Consider the following 26,733-nt stretch of genomic DNA (forward strand, 5'->3'; position numbering starts at 1 on the left):
ATTGGCTTGACCAGCTTTATTTTTTCAGCTGCCACAATGGAGTCTCAGTGCACCGGTAGGAACGTAGCATTGTGTCTTTAATTCCACATTCATTTTCAAATCTGTACAGCATCTTGTTAAAGGTTGTGGGCTGAAAATGGTATTTATAGAACTTTTTTTGTCACCTCTCACTAAAATAAACCTCTTATAAAACCAAATCTGTATCAAAATGTAATTACATGGAAAAGTCTGGAATAGAAATACTTTGATTTATATAATGTTTCAGACATTCAATTAAAGTCTATTAAATTGTCTTACAAAGTAATTCATGTAATTGACATTTTTAGGTAAAAAGGATCTGAAAGTACCTCAATACCGGTCCAGTCTCTTGAAAGTACAACAGCAAATTCATTAAATTTAAATTGAAATTAAAATGTATAACACTTTAACATGAATCAGTTGGCTTAACACTGTTTCTAAAGATAAACAATGTATACAATAAGTTGTAAAAATAAAACACATTCATTTGAATTGTAATTAATTTATATATGATTTGCTAAATAATAACTGATGAAGAGACTCAGCCAAGGCTCAGGAAACACATGCATTATTGATAAAGTGCAAAAACCTAAAAGGTTTTACTATGTAAAGGAAGCAAAACTATAAAAAATACAAACTGAATTAAACACTGTTACAAAGTGCATATAATATTCATATAATGTTCATGAAACATAACTGAAAAGCAAGAGGGGAAAAATGGCCATGGGCATGTGGTGTAAGCTCGCTGTAATCATCAGAGTGTGTGAGCTCCATGGCAATTTAATGCTGATGCTTTGGCTGGGCAGTTTCTCTCTCTCTCTCTCTCTCTCTCTCTCTCTCTCTCTTGCCCTTTGTCTCTTTCCCTGTCTTTCTCTCTTGTTCCCTCTGTTTTTTTTTCTTTGTTTGGTTGGTTCTTTCTCAATGTCTTTTTCTTTCTCTCTCTCTCTGCCTGTGTACTTGTCTGTCTATCTGTCTCTCTCTGCGCTTATAAAGTGCATTAGCAGAGGATTTGCCTCTTCGTGGTAATGACGTAAGCACTGTTCTTGCTCGTATCCTTAAAAATCTTTAAAAACAGGTTCGAGTTTTTTTTTTTTTTTTAATTCGGCGTATTGCTTATTGCGATGAAGCCCCGCCTTCTGTCGCACTTCCATAATGAAGCACGTAGTAATCATGGACGTACATGAGCACAGCGATGGGCTGACCGATGATCAGAGAGATCCACACGGCCGCGTTGCCATAGTTACCTCTCAGGAAGCGGCCCACGAACAAGGCAAGCGGAATCTGAAACCAACAAATCAATTAAAAATGCTACCTTGCTCATGGTTTATGAGTGTACTGGCAACATCAGGGATTTTACACCAACCTGAGCCATCATTCCCATGAACGCCCAAAGCCGGAACATCTTCAGCGGCACACTCACCAGGTACTGAGAGAGAACAAACACAACTGGCTACTGAAAATCAGACACGCAATTCAGTCAAACACTAAAGTAAATGTTTGAAAAACTGCTCCATAAAATTTACTTTATATTTGTACAGCACGTTTCACTCAGTAAAATGAATTGTAGATAAATAATATCATTAGGAAAATCATTAACATGATGTATGCTAAAAATAAAACATCCTGTTTAATAATGCAAAAACTTAATCAATGTTTTATACTTTCATTTAAAATTGTACCAAAAAATGTCTTCTTAACCTTCTTGTATTGTACCTTTCTAATATTTAGCATGATTAGAGATTTAATGATTAGGGTCTTAGACTGTCAGACATTTTATGATTTATAAATGAAATGATTGTAAAGTGGTAAAACCTCGTGAAAGAAAGCGGAGAGAAAAAACACGGCGATCTGAGCTGTCAGCTTGTTCACACCTTTTCTCAACATGGGCTTATAAAAGTGCCTGAGAGCAGAGAAGAAACAGGAAGCAAGAAATTATTTAAGTAGTAAAAAATGTGACTCAGATTAATGAGGCTGTTGAACCCCAAATTTGATGCAGTCTGGAAAATCCTAATATCTTAATGTAGCCGCAAGGCAAGAAAGGAATACAGAAGGAGCTCAGACTCACCGCAGGCACCATTTATGGACAGGGATGTTCCAGTTTGACCAGAAATATGGCACTGTTTCTGAGTTCCTATAAATACAAGAAACAACTAAGACTCAGGTCAAGATAGCAGCTATGTCCTGTTACAGCTTTCCAAATATTTTCACTTACACTGCCATTTTGATTACCTTAAAGGTGCAACTTGTATTTTTTTAAAAGTGTATTTAGACCTGTAATAATCGTCTAATTTCAAAGCTACATTAAAAAACCTGTGATTCGCAATATTGTCATGCAATAGATCTGGTTAGTCCCTTCATTTCAAGCTTTTGTTTATGCTTTTCTGGCCCAGAAATGAGCTCCACCCCCAGCCAGAACATGTTCCTTTTTGCTTAAAATGCTAGTGCTAGTGGTGTGGCTTGTGGTAAAGAGGAAGACTTGTCAACATTTTCATGTCCCAGACACCAAAGGGTTGAAAATGGCTTCTTTAAAATAAATTTTTCATATCTCACTTATCATATTTGTGTAGAACTGACTCAAAGAATAGCATTAACTGTCATCATCCATAAACTTATGGATGATGAAGCGCCTGTAAATTGAAGGGTAGGAAATTAATGCTATGAAAAGCTTATCATCACTAAAGCACTGCATGATTGTTTCTCACCATGCCCTCGTCTAGAACAACAACATATACTCACCACCAGTCTCTGTAAAATTCTCGGTCTCCAAACTGCATCAGTTCAGCGACAAAGTTCATGGAAGAGTGGAATAACCAGTAAAAAAAGATGAGCCATATTAAATGATTAGGCACCTGTAGAAGAAGAGAGATGGGTTAGAGATAGAGATAGAGATAGAGATAGACAATAACACTTTTTTCTTTTTTTGATGATGATACCAGAAAAACAATCCCAACCTTTCTAACTAAGCGTTAGAAAAAGAAATGTTCATTGAAACGCTTAAGACGGGCTTCATCATCAACGTGACATATATAAAATTTTAATATTTGGAAAAAAAAAAAAAAAAAAAAAAGAATTTTACATCATAAATGTGTGTAAAATTACACCATTTAAAAAGAATTGTGCTTCCAGTGTAATACTTATTTATACCAAATATAATAAAATCAATATGTAAACACAACTGTTTTCATTCAAAAAAATAACAGTAAAAATTAAATAGAATGCTCCTGTATAACTTGGAAATAAATAGCATGTTATAATATGGTGTTAGCTCATAACAGAATCATACTGGATTTATTCTTTTATTCCATCTGATATCTGATCCAGGATTTTTGCTGATACTGGCATGATACTGATACCGATATGGATAATGGATATCAATGCCATCACTAGTTAGAGACAGTGATATCATTTACAGGGAGAACAGAAGGAAATTACTGTAACTACTGTAATTACCGTAATTACTGACAATTACAAGCATCCTGTACTCACAGCAAGCTTCAGGAGGCGCTCCACCATCCGGGACAAGTCCATGTCCTGTCCCAAAAAACGGAGAGGATTAATATCCATCGAAATATCGCAAAAAGCAATATTTCTTCTTTTTAAAACCCCACAGAACAAGTACGCATTCCTCTGAGCAGTGCCTCTACTATCTATACTACAGTCTTTCACTGAGTAATCCATCTAACCAAACTACCAGGTTTAACTTTTTATTTTCAATGCAAACCATTTTAATAAAACTTTTAATAAAGTGTAGTGGATTTCATCATGCACTGACAGCGTGATTTCAACAACGCTGTGGTATTATGATAACTAATGCAGTATATTATGTTAGTTAACAGAACTTTACATTAAAGTGCTACTCATTAGATCTCTATTACCTATGACTATGACCAGTTGTGGCTTGTTCATGGTGAACTGTGACTCAGTCCGGGGACTTACTTTACCCTTAAACAGCATTATGCTTGGAATGGATTCTATTTCATTAATAAGACCCTTTTGATTAAAAAAAAAAAAAAAAAAAAAAACCTCAAACAAATGAATACAACTAAATGCGAAAGCTTTACCTGAAAAGGCTTCATGGAGTTCTGGATAGTTGGCACCATCCACTAGAAAACAGATGGTTTATACATTACAGGAAATACACAAATGACTAAAAGCCAAAAAAAAAAAACAACTCCGGTTTGTCCACACATACCTGCTGTATCAACCCGACTTGTAACTGCATCAAAAAGAGCTGTAATTAAAACAGATATCGTGTGCAATAAGTATGCTGGACCTATAAGTGCCCTAGAAGTAATATGGTGATAAATTATTTATAAGCAAGAAATATGTTGTTAACTAGTTACTAGTTATTGCTTTTAAATTTGAGTAAATCTTAGTAAAAGTTTAGCAAATGATAGAGTCAAATATTTCAGTCAGGTTCATGAGGCTCATAATCAGTATGAGGAGGAGTGTTGGGAGAAGAGGAAGCTTGAAACTGCGCAGGGAAATGGGTTCCTAGCATGACTTCTGCAGATCTACAAAAGCATTCAATCGTTTATTCAAGAAATTTAGAAATAGATGATCATTAGTTAGAAGATGATCAGATGTTGAGTCATGTTCTATATACAACTCGAACAATGACAATGTTTATATTAACAAGCTTGTTATCATATCTATACTAACAGTTAATTCACAGGGAAATGATCTGAAAATTGCTTTGCATAAGAGGAATAAAACACTTCGGGACATGCTGTCATTGGAAAGTAATCAACTTTGGCTGTATCACACCACCTCATAACAGCATGACATTATTTTCCCTATAACAGCATGCCACTGTTTTATGCCTTATTTAATGAATCATTAATGCTTAGTAAACTATCGAATACTTGCTTATAAACAGTTTATTACCAAACACCTTAACTTAAAACCTTACCGGCATTGATATATGTATATGGTTTATATAAAATTCTTTTAACAGATGAATATACACATTCAGATCTGGTTGGATTTGTGATTCAAACTCACCATTTCAAAAAGTCTCCTGAGAAGGAAGCGCTTTCTTATTCGTGGGGATCGGGGGAAGTTCAGCTCGTAGCACAGCGTTGGGGCAAAAATGAAATAATACATATCTACAGAAAAAGAGAAATGGGACAGGATATGAACAGAGCAGTGAGAGAGAGAGAGAGAGAGAGAGAGAGACATGACCCACACAAACCTCATGGGAATGCTAGGTTTAAGTGTAACACTTTTATCTTTCTCAATTCCCACACAGTAACTAGAGACAGAAAACATCTGATGATCAGGGTTCAGAAAAGGGGGGCACATAGCACAAGGAAAAGCACTTAATACCCACTGTAAATTATGGAGGTGGATTTGGGGCTGTTTTGTGAAGATTGATGGCATTAAATACCACTACAACCTCTGCCAGGAGGTTCAGATTAATCATATACAGCACTTTCAAAAAGTAAGCCAAACCTACTCCTAAATCAGCTATATTATGAATATAAGTACACATGTGCAAGCCAAGAATTTAAAGTGGCTTGATAGTTTTCTCAATAATCTCATTCTCAGTAATTACACAGAAACTGGAAAACTACATTTGATGCTCAGGGTTTTAAAAATATCCACTATAATTGTGTAAAGTGTGTATGGTGGATATTTGGCTTATTTTACTTTTACAGGTCTGTTAAAAATGCATGGATAAATCTCATAATCCTAAGCCGAGGACTGTGCATCATGTATCATGCAATAATCATCACTGTGATTTTTGAACTAACTGATATTACTGATATCGCATATTTGCAAATAAACTCTTAAGCCAATGTAAATGTTTTATTGTGTGCTGTGATATTTACAGCCAAACTCAGGCGGCTAACACCCACCCAGGACACTACCCCTCTCCACCAGCATCCCATCTCTGATCACCCTACTTCTGCTTGACTTCCTGTCTAATTCATTGCAAAGTCTTGCCAACCATTACAGCTGTCTAACGCTGCGTTCCAGTTAACTCAGAAGTGGGAAGTCGGAACTTGGAATTACACAATTTTTGACCTCCGTGTGTTCAAGCTACAATGAGGGGGAAAAAAAACCTGGGTGCCTCCATGTTCGTCGTTTGTTAGCAACAAGCTAGCCAGCTAACTGTGATGAGCTGTATAGTCAGTGCTACAGATTTAACAAGCGAATATGTCTGTATGTTGATTGACCTAAAGTGAATACTTGTATATACATTATAACTCATTTAACAGTAAAGAAGTGCTCATTTGTTTACTGTTAATACTGTGAGCAGCCATGTTGTTCTGACGTCACATGCTGAACTTGGGATTGAGGAGACCTTCCTGACTTTTTTTGAGACATTTTCTTTTTTTCCTATTCTGAGTTATGAGTTTTAACTGGAGTTCTGTGCCTTGTTATTCTTCCGATCGTTCCTCCTGTGTTTGCCCCTTTTCCCCTGTTTTCTTATATTTTGGATTTTGGATTAACACGTCTCAGTTCATGGATCCTAACTCTCTCTCAGAGTCTGATATCTCACAACAACTGTCCATATCATGCATCTTTAACTGAAATCTTTCAGCAGTAGTACCTCTGTGGGTGAGATTGCCCGGGTAGGTCACATGACAGTGTGCTGCGTTCCCATTGGCTCTCTGCACAGACGGACCTGCAGCCAGTGACAGCAGAGTAGATTAGCAAAGGGTCACAAAATAGATAACCATTTCCCAAATCAAGATTTCAGAAGCTTGTGATATGAGCAGCTGTATTGCTGTCAGTAAATTAATCATCTAACATTAGTTGTTGCTAAAAGAAAAAAAAAGATCCAATAATTGTTTCTATATTAAAAGTGTGGCATGTTTGACACAAACATCCGGGTTTGTAGGATCTTGTGGAAACTCAGTCTTTCCATGTCAGTTTCAGTGCTATCTGGACGTGAGAGTGTTCATGGAGGAGATGTGTAAAAATGTTATTACTGACATCACCCAGAGAAACGAATCCCACCCGTATAGGGCTATAGGCTTCTTATTTAAAAAAAAAACATTTAATTACAATTATAGCAGTGTTAATAAACATACGATTATCACAAATATTATTCATACTCCAGCTGAAAAAAAAAACAAAAGACATTTTGTTTCTGGGTAAGTGCAGAGAAGTCTGGAACAACATCTGTCCAGCAGATGGCAGCATTATTAAGGATGAATGATCACACACAGCAAGAGTGCAATGTCTTCTGTGTGTGTGTGTGTGTGTGTGTGTGTGTGTGTTTGTTTATTAATTTAGTTTACTCTGGAATGAGATTTCAAATATTCAAACACTAAAAGCCTTTAAGAGTAAACAAAAGCATAGATACCCAGGTCCAGAGTAAACTGAATGTGCACACACACAGAGACACACACACACACGCACACACACATACAAGAGGAAAGACTTGTTATTTCACACTCCAGTTTTTCTCGTGTTACTGTGGGTCAGCTGGATTAAATGAGTCAACAATTAAAGTACACTCATGTTTATTCACTCCGGCTTGAAAAACGTTAACCTGACTACGGTGTTCCTGGGAGGGAAAAAACCTCTTGTCCCTTGAGGAAATGCCATCTGACATACAGTAGGCCTTCTCTCACTGTACTGAAAACTGAAACTGTCCTTTTTCATCAGCCAGTACCATAACATGGGCCTGAGTTATCAGGGTTTTTGGTACTGAAATGTAATCGTACTTGGGGGCGGGGCTAGCTGCACTGTTCATTCATATTCGTTCAATTTCAGATGAAAACATATTAAAATCCAGTAGAGGCTAAAAGAAATGTAACAAAAATCTAAAAGAACTAAGAAAAAAATGAAAAGAAATAGTAATTCAGAAACTGAGCTCCATACCAATGTCCAAAAAAATGGCAACAACAAGAAAACCAAAACCTCAAGTAAGACCACAGCAAACTAAAAAAGTTTAGTAAAAGAAAAAAGACTGGGTAAGATGAGGAGGTTGTTTTTCTTTGCTGTAGCTTTAGAGGCAGCAAATCAAGAGAATGTTAGCTGCATGTGCAACTTCGCTGAACGCAGGCGCAGTTAAAGTGAGACATCGCATTTGTTCCGGGGAACGTCCCAAAAATAGACACTTTTTACACCAGTATAGGATTACATGCAAAACATACACTGTTAGCTGAGACAAAAAACATAGTTTGTTAGAGATTCCAATATTATTTACTAATGCTAATTTTAAAAAGTGTGTTTTTTATGAATTAAAATCATATGGACGCTAACAGTGTTACTCATTAAAAAGGCGAAAACTGGATAGTAACAATTCGAAAAAGTGAAAAACAAACTGATATCGAGACATATTTCAATCATATTCAGAGATTTCTCAGTTTCAAATAACATATTCTTGAATTCTATCACTTATCACAGTAATAGTTTATATAACTATTTGATAATTAATGAGAAAGATCTGGAAGGTCCCTGGAGTATTACTGGTTAGGCCACAGTGCTCTCACCGCTGTGGCCCGGGTTCGATTGCCAGCCAGGGAACCAGCCCCAGCCACTGGGGTTGCATGCAACAGTGCACTCTCAATGCCGGTCCCAAGCCCGGATAAAACTGGGGAGGGTTGCGTCAGGAAGGGTATCAGGCGTAAAAACTGTGCCAAATCAAATACGCGGACCAAATCCGCTGTTGTGACCCTTAACGGGAGCAGCCAAATGAGGAACAACAACAACAACAACAACAATGAAGAAGTTCTTGAGTTCTTGGTACTACACTCAGACATGTGTGATGTTTGCACTCACAGGAGTTGGAGCGAGACAGTTTTCGGGCTTGGACATGTCTGATTTCCCGGCACCATTTATTCACATCCCTGTAGGAGTAGAGCTTCAGGAAGAGGACTGTGTATACTAATAGTGCAAGGATTCCACCCACTGCAAACACACACACACACACACACACACACACGGTACAATCAGGTGCAATAGAGCAAAAACTACAACATTCTCACTGTTAATTTAATAGTGCTACTGAGAACACAGAATGCAGGCGGGAATTTAAAGCAATACAAGGCTTATTTTAAATGAAAAATAACGTCCATAATCTTTCATAATCCAAGCATATCATGTAAAAAAAAAACCATCAATCCACCCATTAGGGGACAAAAAGAACTTGGTTAGCAATATATAATTTTTAATAGACTATTAATGCCAGTCCTAAGAGAGAGAGCAAGAGAGAGAGAGAGAGAGAGAGAGAGAGAGAGAGAAGTAAAGAAAAGAAATAAAAAATAAATCAATAAACAATCAAATACCTATAAATAAATCATATTATATTATATAAATGTATATAATATATATTATATACATAATACATAATATATATTACATATTACATAATATAAGTAAATTATGAACAAATTAAATGAACAAATGCGCAAACAAACAAACAAATAAAATGTATTTTTTTAAATCTCCTGTACCACAAGGAGCCAATTATATAGTTTTTGATATTGATATAGTACTCAGGGGCGGGGCTGTATGTTGCAGATTTTTAAAACATATTTCAGAAATCTGTAAAACAAGGAGAGCATCCAGCAGATCCAGCAAATCCAGCAGAGGATGAAGAGAATTTAAAGAAATATATAGGAACCAAGAAAAGTGAGTTTCAAAGAAAGCATATTTCTGAAACTTTAGTCCATATGAAAAAAAAAAAAACACCAAGGCAAGACTACAGAAAACTGTTTAGTAATTAAAAAATAAAGAGCCTGGGTAAAGCCCGTACATTTACAGCTAAAAGTGTTAGAGAGAGAGAGAGAGAGAGAGAGAGAAAGAAAGAAAGAAATTAGATGTTTTTAACACAGATTATTTGCTCTGGAGATCAGCTACAGCTCTCTAAATTAGGATGAGAAGGTTCACATATAAAATCTAATCTAAGAATACTGGACGTTTATATCCACACAGCTCCAAAAAAAAAAATCTGACGCAGATCTGCATCCCATTTCGGCAAAAAAAAAAAATCAGATTTGGTCTAACCTTTAATCACAACCCAAAATGGAGTGGGAATAAAACAAGTGCTCTTAATGAGGACAGTGAAAATCAGGCAGTTCTCATAATGACACATTTTGCAATACGGATTAGGATACGTACAGATACGTACAGCATTACCAGATCATCTCTTGTGTACTTATCTGAAGGAAACAGTACCTGGGGTCATAGAGGTCAGTGTGAGGACGGTGGCTGATGGAAAGCACAAAACAGCAATGAGATTGATGCAGTAAAGGAAAGTCCCAGTGCTCTCTGAGATTTTGCCCTGAAAGCAAGCGACAAAAAGAAATCCGTGCATAAGGTTATTATAACTAGTAATTATAACTGACTTTAGTTCTAAATGCTCCTAGAGGATTCATGCAGGTTTAGGGATGATTACAGTGAGACTCTCACCATAGCCAGCTGTCTTTCTGTGTACAGAGCTGCCATGATGAACACGTTAGACACTGAAAGAACAAATCCACAAATCAGACTCGCACAACCTCAACGCGACAGCAGAAAACACTGACTGTGGAAAAACTGGTAAAATCATGAGCTTCATTTAGGAAACTGTGGCATGTGATCTATTTTACTGCTTAAATTAGAATATATGAATGAAATATGAACAGGTTTCATGTCCGAATAAGGAAACAAGTGAAATATAAACATGTACTGTGCTTACACTGAAAAGAGAAAATCCCAGTATGACCATTTCTTTGGACTAAATAATGTCAGAAGAGAGGAATGGAGAGGTTTCATGCCAAAAGAACAAAAGAAATACGAAGTATTGTACCTAAATAAGGAGATAAGACTGGAATATGACTAGGTTTTGTCTCTGAATAAGAATAGACATGAGAATAGTACATTTAGTGCCTAAATGAAGACAGAAGAGAGGAATATTGACAGTTTTTGCCTTTAAGGACTGAAAAGTAACATGTATTAGGTTTTATTCCTAAAGAAGGACAGTGGAGAGAAACGTGTACAGGTTTGTGCCTGGATAAAGATAGAACAAGTACAATATGGACAGGTTTTATGCTAAAGAAGGGCAGCAAATGAAAATATGAATACATTTAGAACCTAAATAAAGAGAGAAGACTAAAATATAACGTGTTTGGTGTCTAAATCGAGAGAGAAGAGTGGAATAGGGAAAGGATTTGTGTCTAAATTAAAACGACAGAATTAGAATATATATATATATATATATATATATATATATATATATATATATATATTCTATATGTGCCTATGTAAAGATAGAAAAATCTATTTAATACATGTAAATTAAATCTGAATAAGGTCAAAAAAAGACAAATATGATAAGTTTTGTACCTAAATAAGAATAGAAGAGAGAAATATAATAAGCTATGTGCATAGATAAGAACAGAAAAGGAAAATATGAACAGGTTTTGTGCCTAAATTAATCTTTAAAAAAGCACAGTATGGTAGGTTTTGTGTCTAAATGAGGAAAGAAATGAAATGTTTTGTGCCTAACTTAAAAAGAGGGAATTGAAATATGGCCTTTTTTTTGCCTGAATAATGACAGAAGAATAGAACAGACATGTGCATTAATGAGAAGAAATGTGAAATACATAAAGACAGAAAAGTATAATATGGACTAAAGGAATTTTGTACCTAAAGAAGGTCAGTAAGCTGCAACTGCTAAATTGTAAACTAAAAGCTATAAGTTACCAATGATAAGGCATGCAGCAGGCCAGCTGTACGGGTCCTTTAAGAAGAGAGAGACCACCTGGATGGGGTCCACCAGTATGCCGTATCTGTACAGATGAACAGAGAATGATAAGAAGAGATCATGATAAAATCACTGAACAGTCTGTTTTCTACTGAACAGACAAAGTGTCCTAAACGAACACGAACACAGATACGAACAGTAGACGAAGTACTCTTTCTTTCTTTTTTCTTTCTTTTTTTTATAAGGCTTGCCAGAAAGCTTTAGACTAGGTGTGCATCAAGACTGGGAACACAGGACAACACAAAGCTCATGGGGCTGTCAGGTTTCACAAAATATCCCACCCCTACTACAGCTCAAAAAACCAAACAAAAAGACTTGCTCAACTAGCTGAAAATGTTCAGTGATATGAAAACGGAGATACTGTTTTCAGTCTTTTCATGGAAAACAAGTTCACAGTGGTGCGCATTTCTGATCTGCAGTATTCCCAATATGCGGATATTATACACAGAACCTGGCAACTCTTCTCAAAGCCCAAGTTCATTAATGTGATACTAACAGGAGAGGCACTATTCCTCAATCCTTCCACTTTCAGTCCAAATATGAAAACAGACACAGATACAGATAACGGCACTGTGTTACACCTTTAGTAAACACTGCATAACTGTGTATACACTCCTTTATCTTTATTCATTTATCTTTATATTTTCATCTTTATCTGTTTTACACACATCATATACTCATCTTTATCTTTTATATACGTTTAATTTACTACTTAATCTTGTGCCCTGTTAGTGGGGGCGGGGTCATCTTGTTAAAGGCCACTCCCATCAGGATAGAAATATTTCGTCACAGGATAAAAGCGTTCAATCAGAAGAACGGATTTGCAGTGATGCTTCTCTCTAAGGGGACAAATGGAGCTAAACCATGCCAGAAAGAAAGAAAGAAAGAAAGAAAGAAAGAAATGCCCCCAAACAAAACAAAGCTAGAGTTTATCTTTAATTTGTCACCCATCTGTGGAAATGGTAACTGTCCACTTTATTAGGAACACCTGCTCATTCATGCAACTATCCCATCAGCCAATAATGTGGCAGCAGTGAAATGAATAAAATCATTTTGTTGGTTCCAGATAGTCTGGTTTGAGTAATTCAGAAACTGCTGATCTGCTGGGATTTTTATGCACAAAATCTCTAGATTTTACACAGAATGGTGCAAAAAAAAAAAAAAACACGTCCAGGGATTTACACCTCAGTGATGAGAGAGGTCAAGGCTCCAGCAACTCAGATGGCTACTCTTTACAACCGTGGTGAACAAAAAAGCATCTCACAACACATTGAAACTTGAGGTGGATAAGCTACAACAGCAGAAGACTAGAATGGGTTCGATGTGGTCGTCTGCTGTTGTAGCCTATAATGTTTAATGCAGTATACTTGTAACTTGTTAGGATTTGAGTCAGGATTTCTTTTCATCCTGGTCTCTGTTCTTGTCTAATATATACAGTGTAATGTGTGTAGGTGACACATTGTCAGTATTGTGAAAGTTCACTTAGATAACCAAGATACTAAAAGCTACCATGTACCATGCACTTACTTTATGAGGTTCTCCAGGAAAAGGCGTGCATTGGACAAAACCTTCGAAACAAAGAAAGACGTGTCAATTTGTCTGTTTGGACAATGTTGTGGTTAATCATTTGAAGATTTTTGTATTGCAATTATCAACATTTACCACATGCTCTGTAGGGTTGTAAAAAAAAAAAAAAACTGCAATCACAGGGATCAAAGTCAGTTCAGCTATGAGATACCAGAATGGATTATCAGTACCTACCTTTAAATGTCGATAAGGAAGGTTGTAAACAAGTGAACTCTCAGAAAACATCATGTTGTACTGTGCTTTGTGACTATTAATGTGTTGACCTTTTGACATCATAGATATGGTACATAAAAATGTGGCTGGTTTTAGATAGCATGCTGCAAAACTGCAGCTTGGCCTCATTACAACAGCACTCATATGGATGCCTTCCAGAGGCGGAACTTTGCCACAATGAGCCCCTCTACAAGCGTCACATTTGCACCCGACTCACGTTTCCTTTCCAAACAAAGAATGCGCATGCACACATTCATACAGTCATACATTCGTAAACAATAAGTAACCTGCTAGCCCTGTAATGGCCCGGAGTGCTGCCTACGCCTTCTCAACACCCCCAACACTATCACAGCAAAGCAAAAAAGAAGCATGGTTACTAAGCAACAAGTCATTCTCACACACACACACACACACACAAATAATGGCACTTGGACCCACTGACCTATTTTGGCGCTGCTACCTCACTTCAGAGCGCTATAAGCAGATAGTGGCATAGCAGAAATGACCAAATAACAGCAACTCACTTATCTGATGGACCTTTTCAGTTTGCTAGTTTACACCAAACTGTTGCTGTTCTGGTTGGCAACAAGCCAATTTTTTTTCCACCTATTGCTATATCATCTTCATAAATTAATGTACTGTGTTGAAATGGTGCAAAAGGGGGTGTGACATTTTCAAATTTTCATGCTCATTTTGGTCCAAACACTGAACAAAATGGATCCTTGTTGCTGATGACGGCATTGGTTGGCCACAAGCCACTATTCTGGTTGGCCGCAAGCCACAATTTTTCCACCTATTGGTATTTTCACCGCCATCAGTTAACGTGCTTAATGTGCTAAAGTAGGAGGAGTGGCACAAAAAAGGGGTGTGACATTTTAAAATCCACCAGCTCACTGGTATATATGCACCCATTTTCATCCAAAAAATATGTCTGTGCTACTGCCTCTTAGCTTAGATGTAGAGATATTTTCCTGACCTCAAGCGAGTACCCCTCACTGCAGAATAAAAAGTCCAGGGGGTGGAGTCAGACCTGATCCAGCTCCTAGTACCTGGGCGGAGTCAAACCAAAATTCCAGGGGATGGAAACAACTCAGTGTGTTTCAAGCTGGTTAAGTGTGTTTGTTGAAAAGTGTGCTCAATGTTGTACAGTGTCTCCTGGCTTAGAGTTAGGGGGCGGGGTTATAGCAGGAGTTGGATCAGGTCCAGCTCCACCCCCTGCACTTTTGGTTCTGCATTTGATGTCCCATTTCTAAGGCTACTTCACCCAAATATTTACTGACCTTTATTTTATCTGTAACAAATACTGATGGGGAAATCCTTATTAATTTATGTCAGCTACTATTGTTAGTTAAATATTTCTTATTTATTAACTGAATTGAACTGAATGGGTTTAAAATGATGCCAGTGACATTAATGTGTTTCTTATTTTTTAATGTTAAAAAAAAACAACTCAAAACAAACATAAATAATGCCAAATTTAAGTTTGATTTTAATAAAACTAGGAAGCAGGTGTTCATATGATACAAAATATCTACTCTAAAAACAGAGTAATTCTTTTGGATCCTGTAGGCAGAGAGCTGAGGATTAAAAACGATGATACACACCTGCCTAATGTGCTTCGTTAAGAATAAAACACATGCTGTTATAGAAAATAATCAACAACAGGGTGGTGTGATACAGCCCAATGCAAGCTTAGCTACTGTTACCACCCTGAAGTTGATTATTTTCCAATAACAGTACATCCTGATGTGTTTTATTCCTCTTATACCACAGCAATCTGCCAATGCTAACAACATGTTCTATGTTTATCAATTTCTAGACACATTTAATGTTCTGGAATTAGGGCAGTGCGGTATGGAGACACATATCATAGGACAATAGCAATATTGATATCTATTGATAGATATTTTCCTATATCGTCTACATCGCCATTGTCGCAAAAGCCACTTTTCGGGAGCCAGATCACGTTACTAAGGTTGGCGCTAGGAGCTCCCAGGGTGTGCTGTAACAAAAACAGAAACAAGCATAAAGAGACGTGACACAGTGCGAAACTCCCAACCACACTCAGACCAGGCATCAGCCCAACTAAAAGATGAGGAACTTGTACCTAAAAACGGAGGTACTTCTGTCTTTTTGGATTCCTGAAACTTGAAGTTGAATAGAGTCTTTTAATATTTATTTTTTATATTTTGTATTCATATTGTTCCCATTTTGGGCATGGTGGCTTGGTGGTTAGTACTGTTGCCTCGCACCTCCGGGATTGGGGGTTCGATTCCCTCCTCTGCTCCGTGCGCACGGAGTTTGCATGTTCTACATGCGCTGTAGGCTGATTGGCATTTCCAAATTTTCCATAGTGTGTGAATGGGTGTGTGAGTGTGTGTGTGACTGTGCCGTGATGGGTTGGAACCCCGTCTGGGGTGTCCCCCACCTTGTGCCCTGAGTCCCCTGGAACAGGCTCCAGGCTCCCCGTGACCCTGCGTAGGATAAGCAGTACAGAGAATGGATGGATGGATGGATGGATGGATTGTTCCCATTTTGACCAGTGTTATTTATTTTTTTGTTTTCATCTGTGATAGTTCTGTTCAATACCACTTCCAAATAAAAAAGAAAAGAAAAAGTGCCTTTCACTGCTGTTTAGTTTCAAGAATGATCAAAAAACAATTAAGAATGCATGCATTTATTTTGTGTAGAAAGTTTTTTCATACATTTTAGAGAAAACGTAATATATCATGATTATATATCGTTTCAAGATATGAAATTATCCATTTCGTGATATAAGATTTTGTTTATATCCGGAACATCTACACTTCCCGTGGAACTTATCAGTTCCTGTTGTAGCAGCTACAAAGAGTCATTTCTACATCAGCCTCTCTCTATTTTTCTTTCTGTTTGAAATTAATAAGAGTTTTTAAAAAAAGTTTGTCACGTTACAGAGAACCTACATGAGAACTCCTACGTCCTGAAGACTTTCCTGTGTCAGAAAACATTAAAGTCCCTATATTAACAATTACACTTTATAACTTGTTTATTATAATACTTAGATTGTATACTGCTACTATAGAAAAGACTTATTACATATTACATATACATCATTGTAGTGTATTACAATGAGCACATTAATACAAACCAGAGCTGCTGTTATAGAAAATTAATACACACCTTCTAACTAATTAGATTTGAGAATTCAACAGCGCTATTTATTTCTATGGTATAAATATATATATATATATATATATATATAGTTATATAGATTTATACTCATAAAATTATTCTCAAATGGAAGGAACATGATTTTACAGAATATTTTATTTTTTTATACAATAACAGGGGTCAGTGGCTGAAAACCCTTATTCTATGCTACCTTGCCAACTGATTTGCAAGAAGACTATATGTATTGATTTTGGAGATAGCGGCATGTCCATGCAGGCGAAGAAGAAAAAAGGTAGACATGCATATGATCAGCATGTTTTTGTGTAGCTTAAACCAACACTCAGCATCATTTCTAGTCACAAGCTGTACTTTCCTCCTCTGAATTGCCCTCAACCAGCAGTTTTCCACTTAATAGCCATAATTACTCATTACCAGACACAAAGCATTGTGGGACGTTCTCAGGGTCTATAATGAGAAAAACGAAATCCCGGAGAGGAATGTCGCTGCATTCTCGTTTCAAAGACTGGTTTAATATTGGCTTAGAAACTGCAATTTTCTCTCTCTCTCTCTCTCTCTCTCTCTCTGTTTTCCCTCTGAGCTTCAGGAGAAATGGGTGTTTATTTTTAGACGGGACATGTGATACTTCCAACAATTCATTAATGTGAATTAATGTGAAAAGTTTGGGGTTTGACTAGGGTGCCTAAATAAAGAAAGTTACCTAGAGACATTTCAGGTAGATAAGGTAATCATGAAATCATTCAAAAACGCTGTGTGTTTGTTTATGTGGCCTATCTTTAGTCACTGCTGAATAGACTGGCACGGACATCACGCTCAGCATGGCATAGATGGCATAGACAGCATGCTCAGAAGGCTGTACCCGAGCCGGTTGCTCCATGCGAGTGTGTAACCAGCTCTGTTTATGGCGTATCGGAGGTCAGTGGACGAGAGAATAGGGTAAAGGGTGAACCGGATAAGCGAGGACACTGGGTGCATAGTGCTAATTTCCCAGGACACCAAGGGGATCATGATCCACTGAGTCCCCAAGGAGGTAAATGGTCCTGGAACCTACAGACACAACAATTCTCCAAGCACCTCATGCAACATGATGATCTTCAGTGTTCCAGGCTGTGTAGCTTTAGTATGATGCCAGTACGCTAACAGAGTGCAGCACTGAGTTTCTAGCACTGTGTATATTTCCATAAAAAACGATCTTTTCGGACGGCACGGTATGGCACAGTGGGTAGCATTGCCGTCTCACAGCTCCAGGGTCCCGGATTTGATCCCAAGTTTACTGTCTGTATAGAGTTTCTATGGGTTTCCTCTGGGTTCTCTGGTTTCCTCACACTGTCCAAAAATATGTCAGTAAGTGAACTGACTCGTGTGTGTGCATGGTGCACAGCAATGTACGGGTGTTACAACCAGGGTGTATTCATGCCTCACGCCCAGTGTTCCCGGGATAGGCTCCGGATTCACTGATTCACTTCCGGATTCACTCCGGATTCACTCCGGATTCACTTACTGAAAATGAGTGCGTGAGTGCTATAATTTTGTTATACAATATACCAAAACTACCATTTAACACAACCAGGACCATAAGAAAGTCAAAAGTGACCAGGTTCAAAGCTGTTATTTTATCTATTAATTGTGGTGTTGCAGTTAATTTTGAAACCAGCGTTTTGTAAATAAATAAATAAATGAGTGCACTAATAAAGAAGGCTGAAGTGCCAGTGTTCAATACTGTGCAAAAGTCTTTAGTTATAGACTTTATAAAAGTCTATAATAAAAGTTATAGACTTTTATTTTATGACTTCTACATTATTGATTCAGTACAAAAACATTTTAGATTTCCAAACATTAGTTTTCCAGCACAAAATTCAATGTTACAGAAAAATGTTTGTATGTCAGTAAAGAAAGCAGCAGATTACATAAGAGACACTTTTCAGACAAAAAACATAATGAAGGCTGCTGGGTTTCGCTGCAGAAATAAGAAGCGAGTCGACAGTCAAAGTCTCCAGAAGAACTGCGGCTGCTTCTGCAAGATGCTCAGTAACACTTACAGCTCATTTCCTTATAAAACTGCACACATTGGACCTGAGACTGCTATTTTTTTTTAAAAGCGAAGGATCGTCACACCGAATATTGACGTTGTTTCATTTATTGCTGTTTACTGCTCTTTATAGTATTTTTTTTAATGTAGAAACATTTAGTTCCATTATTTTTGAAGGCATCTTTGCTCTACAGCATTTCTTTGCATGTGCCTAAGACTTTTGCACAGTACTGTATGTTCAATGAACGCTCAAAACTCTTCGCATGTGTTTTTTGCATTTTGCATATTTTCATGAAGTGCGACAGTAATTATGGATAGAATTGAATTTATTCTATAATCATAATTCAACATAGATTAAGTACTTTTACTGGGAAGTAAGTTACACCAGTGATCAGGTTGGATATAGCTTCAGATCTTGCTTTTCATACATCAGTGTATTTAACTATATAATAAGGGAAACTGATTGTAAATTAGTTGTCTCATTGCATATGAAGCTGAGTTTAACTTCCACCATAAGACTGTGGGTGAGACAAACAAGCACATGGCTGATGTACGACTGTATAAAGACGACTCCTGGAGTGTGAGAAGTGAGTTTAATGGTGGGGGAAGAGAAAGAAAGAGACTGAGGGTAAGAAAGTTGTCTGTTTCACTCAGATGAATGTGGCAAGCAGTGAAGCAACGCCAAGTCACGTTAGCTTCATCCAAGTCATTCCTTTCACAACTGAGTTCACGTTCTCACACTGTCCATGCAAAGCAGAGTTGCGCCAACTCAACATTTGCATTGCTGATTAGAGGTCAAACGAAGACTTGAAGAAAGTGCGTAATGAAGGCCAGATGTACCAAGCTGTCTTCAGGCTGCGTTCCGAGCAAATAAAAAAACTTTTGTGTTATATAAAAAACTGGCGTAAATGTGCTATTTAAACACCATGCAAGTAGAAACGCGTAACGTGAGCTTCTCTTCCTCGTACATATGTATTTCAAGGAGGATCATCAGTGCACAAAAGGGTGGAGAAATAGGAAAGGCAGCTGATTACATACACTCGATGTACTAAACTTTGGATGATTAGTATTGGCCTGTTTTTTGTGTGTTTTTTTTCTGCCTCCGAGCTTTACAGGTCTCATTCTCAGGTTCCCGTTTGTCCCGGACTACTTTCGAACTGTGCAGACTGTTTTATTTATTTATTTATTTATGTTTATGAAACATATAAAGCCATTTTAGGACCTTGCAAGAACCATTTAAAGAAATGACATCTTTTAATACTGCTTGTCCATTGGCCAGTTTTATTTATACATATCTGGCAACCCTAGTTATATGTCACAACATTTTAAAAAATACAATTTAAAAAAAAATATGAAATAAATAGTGGTCTTTTCATTAAAACCAACTGGTAATCAAATCAGCATATCAGCTATATTAATGCCATCCACACTTATTCTGATGCAATCATCTTTATTTCATTTATTTAATTTTATATAAGGACTTCATTTATTTCTTTAACGACTTTATTAATAGTTTTGTTACTGAACTTGTACTTTACAATTTAGTAGGCAGTTCCAGGCACAGTCTGCAACATGAGCTACAGTCTTAGTAAACCAAACGTTAATTCCAGCAGCGTTACAAGCTGCGTTCTGTGCTGCGTCTCCTCACATCTGACCCTCGACTGTCCTTTACAGGAAGGACTCTTAAATACTTCTTGACTCTGTGTTATTTCATATTCAGTCACAAGATAATAAAAGTTAGTAAGCACTTCTGTACAATGTATTATAAGCAATTTTGGAGATAAAAATGAGAAAGGATCTTAATTTTAGATTCAGCATCAACCCTCAGGCTTTTTTTCAGTTCGTGTGGTTCAGTTGGTTTTATGTTGCAACAATTTTCACAACTATTTGCTCATATTCCTTAATTGGGCAGGAATTCGTCTGGGTTTGCTCTCGTACTGGGTTGTATAAATGTTTTACCTTTTCAAGTGCGTTTTTATTATTGCAGAATCTTTGGGGTGCATCATTCCCTGTGGTCTTACTGTTTTAAATCTGCAAGCCTTTACTGGATTTTAACCCTCATTAGAGCCTAAATGAAGCTTTACTGTAATGACAAAAGCTCATTTTGGTGTGGATCTTCTCCTGTAATGAACTGAAACTGAACAACAAGGACCGAGAACTCTAATTTTTAGCAGATCAGGGTTCGGTTGTTTGTTGCGCAACTGAGTGGATGTGTGGATTGTCAAAGCACGTGGGACACTTTTTATTGGTCCTCATAAAAAAAATAAAAAAAAAAGCATACTGAATCTACGTAGCTAATTTTCAAGCTTCACTTTAGTTGAAACACATCACAGCAGGAAATGCACCAAGCTGTTTAACTCCGACTGCACACTTTACAGGACAAGCTCATACAGTAAAACGGTCCTTCCTGTCAGCTTTAAAAGGTTCTCAATGTTTCGTGGTTACTTAGATCTCTTTTAAATGAGAGATAATGAGTATATAATGTATACGGTGTAGTGGATGAGGGGCTGAGGGAGAGATTTTGTCATTTTATATGCAAGAATATTCATACGATTTATTCCTATTATATGTGTACTGAATAAAACACATGGAGGTGTGCCGTCGTAGGAACATAGACAACGATGGGTTAGTGTAACGCAGCCCGTCATAAAGAGGAGCTATTGTTAGAACCCTGAAGTGTCGTCTTTCACTGAATCAAAATTAGTGTTGAATAAGTGTTGTGGTATAAGAGGAATAAAACACTAAGGGATGTGATGTTATTTTTCAATAGAACAGCAAGCTTGAAATGAGTAAAAATTTTGTTCCGTCTATATGAAGAATCCAGTCTTAATCATCGTATTTGTTTTGCTGTAATCTCAAAATGGGAAATATTACATAAATTTGATTATATTCCAGATATTTTCACTTGCATTGTAGTGACATCACATTACACAACAGTTAGTTCCGGTTCACTAATCTGATTGGCCGAGCAGCTTTCCAAGAGTGCCTATATTTCTTATAACCGCACTGGGATGTTTCACTATGTGTGTCACTCCACTCATCTGTGTTCGCTACGTAAAATTCCACTTCCTAGTTCGAAACGGTTACTACAGTAGAGTTAGCGACATCATCAGCGGACAGGGCACACAGTAATACATTTCAGGAATATAACTTTTGACTTGAAAGCTCTTCAGATGGATGAAAAGGAAGAAAGGAAGACAATTTTGCCAGAAACATCTTCAAAGGGAATGTACAAATCAGTGTGAGCTAGCTAGGCAGCTAGCTGATGTGCTATAAAGTGAGTGTGGCTTCTTCGGGATCTATCTCCACTAGAGGAGCAAAAATAAACAGAACATTTGGCCATATTGTGTCCGAAATGTCACGTACTCTATATTAATTTTTTGTTTATAGAACTACTGTATAAAAGCAATATCACACTCGCAGTCGTGTGGTTATACTGAATATCGGCACGGCTGTGATTAGCTACGGCACCTGCTCATATTCAGTGTAACTGCACTCTTGCTCCTGCGATAGTGCTTAATTATAACATTAATCCATAAGAGATGGGGAAAAAGGAAATGGCATTTTAACAAGTGCGTTTTTTTCTTTTTTTTAGCAGCACTATTTCCTTGGTGTCCGCTTTTAAGCTGAAACTGTGTGTTGTCCATGATGGAGCTCTTACCAGCATGACCACACACCAGTTGAGGATTCCTCTGTAGTTGCTGTAGCCACTCTCCGAGCTGAGCAGTGACTCCTGGAGCCGATGGCAGCTGAAGAGACAGCAAGGGCAAAAGGTTTTAGTGTGGAACATTCATAAAAACCCCATTGGAGATGACATTTTTATTGTGAAAACAGCAAGCCGTGCTCTGATGTTGCTCAACTGCAGTGCTTATTACATTATTGCACTAAAAGTTGCAGCAAGTTGGGATTCTTATCTCAGATTGTGCTCACTGATACACTGTAGTGTAGCAGAGAGCAGACACACACACACACACACACAATCAGCTCCATAAGTTACTTTCAACTTAGAACTACAACTTTTAAACCACAGCACTCTGCTGAATTCTTGAATCTGATTGGTCATAGTCAAGATCATGTTGATTAATTTTCTATAACAGCAGCTCTGACAGTCATTTATACGTTATCATTTCTATAATAAAAACTTACACAGGGACTTGTATAGCAGACAAGTCATATAAACACATTATAAACATGTAATTGCTGATCTTGTCAATTTCTTTCTGTGAGGAAATGCTCATTTAGTCATTTTGGAAGGAGTCTCCAGTGTTAGAGCTTTGCCAACTTTTCAACATGGGGAAGTCTTCATTTTTAATAAATACAAATTGTAACCATTTGGCAAAAGGCTGAGGTAGGAGACACTTCTTGACATGCCTGAATTATTTTCCTATAACTGCATGTCACATTGTGTTTTATTCCTAACATAACAAATCTCTCATTTAGATTTTACAGTAATTTAATAATTCATAATATATACAGTATACTATTATATAATTATTATTCTATACAATTATGTATTTAATACCTGGATCATTTGTATGCCTGATTTCCACATAAAACAGTGAAAATCACTAAAGTCTGCTGTTTTAATAATGGGAATTTATGAAAATGGCTATAAGAAGTGCTGTTTTAAGAAATTAGTTTTATAAGGGGACCAACAAATATGATGATGAATTAAGCTCCAATATCCTTCATGCACTTTTTAAATTCATTTCAATTCATTTCTCTGAATGCAATTTTATATTAAGTATTCACCAATTAGGCCATAGATTAGGGTTAGTGGTGCAGTGCACTTCATAATTACGGCTTTAAAAATAGGAAAGATCTAAATCTAACAAGCACATGTAGGCAGCTAAACTTCTACAGTTTTAATATAAGCCCAGTGAACTGAAGCGATATACAGCGGCAGTGATTACGGTTCTGTGATTATTACTAAAAGGTTGTGAGGTTAAATTCTGAGGCAAAGCTGCCATAAACACACTGTAGTGCTTTTGAACAAGGCCCTTATCCTTTAACTGCTCTAATCTATGACTGGATTGTTCTGTTTCTCTTAGACACTTCAGACACAGCAGTAACTAACTGTAAGGACACTAAGATTTTGACCTTGAGTTTTGGAAGATTTGTTTTTAACCCCTCACATGATCAAATTCACCAACAACGTGATAATATGGTAGCCGACTTGCATTACGAGACTACTCATTCCAATCTCAACTGACTCAGAGGACACACTTTAGTTTTGCTCATAGATTTAATCACTCATTATGTTTATATTGCCAAAGATGCAACACTGCCAGCCTTTGATTTCTTGTTGAGAGATATGCAATGAGCATGTCACATATTATAGGCTAACATCTAACTATATATATACTATATGGCTAAATGTTTATGGACACCTGACCATTACACCCATATATGGTTCTTCCCCAAACTGTTGCCACAAAGTTAGAAGCACACAATTGTGTAGAATGTGTTTGTGTGCTGCAACATTACAACTTCCCTTTACTGAAACTAAGAGGCTGAAACCTGTTCCAGCATGACGATGCCTCTGTGCACAAAGCGAGCTCCATGAAGACATGGTGTGTTAAGGTTAGTGTGGAAAAACTCGAGAGCCCTGACCTCAACCCCACTCAACACCTTTGGGATGAACTGGAACACCGACTGCACCCCAGACCTCCTCTCCCCAAATATTGTAGCTGAATGAACACAAATCCCCACAGCCACACTCTAAAATCTAATGGAAAGCCTTATCAGTGATATGGTCAGGTGTCCACATACTTTTGGCCATATATTTTTATGATATAAATGTGTATGCGAGAACTTATAAATATGAGTGTTTATGAGGACAATTGGTGGTTTATGCTGGTAAAATGCAAAACACAAATATTTTTAGACTACTCAAGACACTGATCTCACTGGTTATCAGCTTGCTACAGTAGTTGCACTAAAATTAGCTAGCTACAAACCCTTAGCTGCTAAAACAAACAACGATAGTTCAGTTTTAAGTTGTGGTGTGACATTATGACATGCGAATAACACACTACAAGCATGGGAAAGTTCATTGTTAACTATTATTGACATAATATTGCACGACATAATTCAGAAATCAGAAAGTAATGTAGATTAGGCTATGTTATATCTGTAAGTGAAGAATTCTGTACTTCCTGTTTGCTCAAGCTAGACAGAGACAAACTGAATATTAAAAAGAAAGAAAATAAATTGGACCTCACTAAAATGCTGATCCCAGCTTCTGATTAGAGGTCATTAATTCCACAGATGGTTAATTATTTCCATTATTTTATAATCAGGTCATTGTAAAGTTCAGGGGGTGTGTTATAGCAGGAAAAAACAAACAAACAAACAAACAAACAAAAAACACCAGTATCAGAATTATGCATAAGATTAAAGTAGTGGATAGATGAATGAATTCATATCATCAGTGCTGGAATTCAGTATTTAAGAAGCTCAGTGAGGCTTCTGGTATGCATTATGATCAGTTATGTAGGTTATATGTCAGGTCTTGATGTTATAAGCAGAAGCAGTGTCAGAGCTCCTGTGCACATGCATCTATCCCTCACCTGCAGGACTGGAGTGAATGAACAGTGTGTACCCGAGCGAACCTGTGCCTTTACCTGATCCTGTCCTTAAGGCCATCGTCTCTGCTCTTGGCCGTCTCGTGCACCTGCTCGCCGTTGGCGGTTGCGTTGCGGGAGGCGTCACCGGCGCTCTGCTCGCTCCTGGCCGTGCGTTTCGAGCTCGCGCCCGCCGCTGCGGCTTCCCCGCAGATCGTCAAGGTTCTCCGCCTGCGCGTCACGGCGCCTCGCTCGCGCCTGTCGCCCATGTTTCCATCTAGGACAGGGCTGACTGAGACATGGTGAATGATGCAGGAGTGTGTCAGACTCGCATGCAGGAACTCATCTTTCAGATCCGTGAGTCGTGTCAAGAAAAGGATAAAAGAGAGAGAGAGAGAGAGAGAGAGAGAGAGAGAGAGAGAGAGAGAGAGAGATGGGTGTGTTCACTTGTGTCAATGCAAGAACATGCTCCGCACATGGTGCGCAAAGGATAACTAGTGGGAGTGGCCTCATGGAGGAAGATATTAATTTCTGAACAAAAACAGTGGTGGAGTTTTAGCCTGATTTAAGCCTTTTAGCCTGATTTAAGCCTTTTAGCCTGATTTAAGCCTTTAAGCCTGATTTAAGCCGGCTTTACACTGTATGATATCCAGCACGATTTTGCTGTCGCAGACGCGATCATACATCGTAAAGGATAATCACTGGTTGTGAGTTGAGATCGGTGGTCAGAACGCATTACGTGACGTGCTCACCGGTGGCCAATTTACGACCAAAGACAGCCTCCGACAAAGGTCTGGCAGTTTTGCTTAATATCTCAGAGTGTGCGCTGCTACGACACTCGTCTAAAATCCACCAATAGGAGCATGACGAGCTGATGCCCTACTTCTGTTTGGAGTTTTGTCACCTGAAAATCAGCTGAGGATGTCTCCACAAGAACAGTGGAAAGATCAGCATGAGGTTACTGTGGATGGTACCACATCGAAACCATAAGGATGACTGTGGATGTTCTTCCTTGGATAGCCTTAGGACTGCAATCGATTGCTAAGAACAGTTTTGCACTCAAATCTCCATCACTGAAGAGATAATAACTTCAGTTCCATACAATAGACTTTAAGTTAAAAGTATAATGAATTCAGAAATGACTCTGATGCTCATACTCAAGTTCCTGTTTACACAATTAGCACTATATAGTATACAAACATAGAAGGGAAATGATTTATACTCGCATTTATAATCTCATCTAGTGTCACTCAGATGAGGTTTCTTCCTCATGTCCTCTCAGGGAGTTTTTCCTTGCCACTGTTACCTCTGGCTTGCTCATTAGGGATCAATTTATAATTTTCTGTAAAGCTGCTTTGTGACAATGTCCATGTTAAAAGTGCTACACAAAATTCACGGCACAGCTACAAACACAGTAGTGGTGATGGTGAAACGTAAAAACA

The 26,733-nt window shown here is 37.6% G+C and overlaps 1 protein-coding gene across 1 annotated transcript; it reads right to left on the reverse strand.

The window, feature by feature from the left end:
* Nucleotide 1: 1 nt before the first annotated feature.
* Nucleotides 2–25,702, reverse strand: dgat1a (diacylglycerol O-acyltransferase 1a). The gene is made up of 17 exons (XM_026929888.3): nucleotides 25,352–25,702; nucleotides 22,387–22,474; nucleotides 13,256–13,296; nucleotides 11,668–11,753; nucleotides 10,393–10,445; nucleotides 10,159–10,264; nucleotides 8,761–8,889; nucleotides 6,578–6,652; nucleotides 5,023–5,126; nucleotides 4,211–4,249; nucleotides 4,080–4,121; nucleotides 3,505–3,549; nucleotides 2,755–2,867; nucleotides 2,084–2,149; nucleotides 1,831–1,918; nucleotides 1,382–1,444; nucleotides 2–1,299 (listed from the first exon to the last, which is right to left on the reverse strand). The coding sequence occupies exons 1-17, from the start codon at nucleotides 25,558–25,560 to the stop codon at nucleotides 1,132–1,134; spliced, it is 1,515 nt and encodes a 504-aa protein (XP_026785689.3). The 5' UTR covers nucleotides 25,561–25,702; the 3' UTR covers nucleotides 2–1,131.
* Nucleotides 25,703–26,733: the final 1,031 nt, after the last annotated feature.

Source organism: Pangasianodon hypophthalmus, chromosome 23, assembly GCF_027358585.1.
Source record: "Pangasianodon hypophthalmus isolate fPanHyp1 chromosome 23, fPanHyp1.pri, whole genome shotgun sequence".
NCBI classification, from domain to species: domain Eukaryota; kingdom Metazoa; phylum Chordata; class Actinopteri; order Siluriformes; family Pangasiidae; genus Pangasianodon; species Pangasianodon hypophthalmus.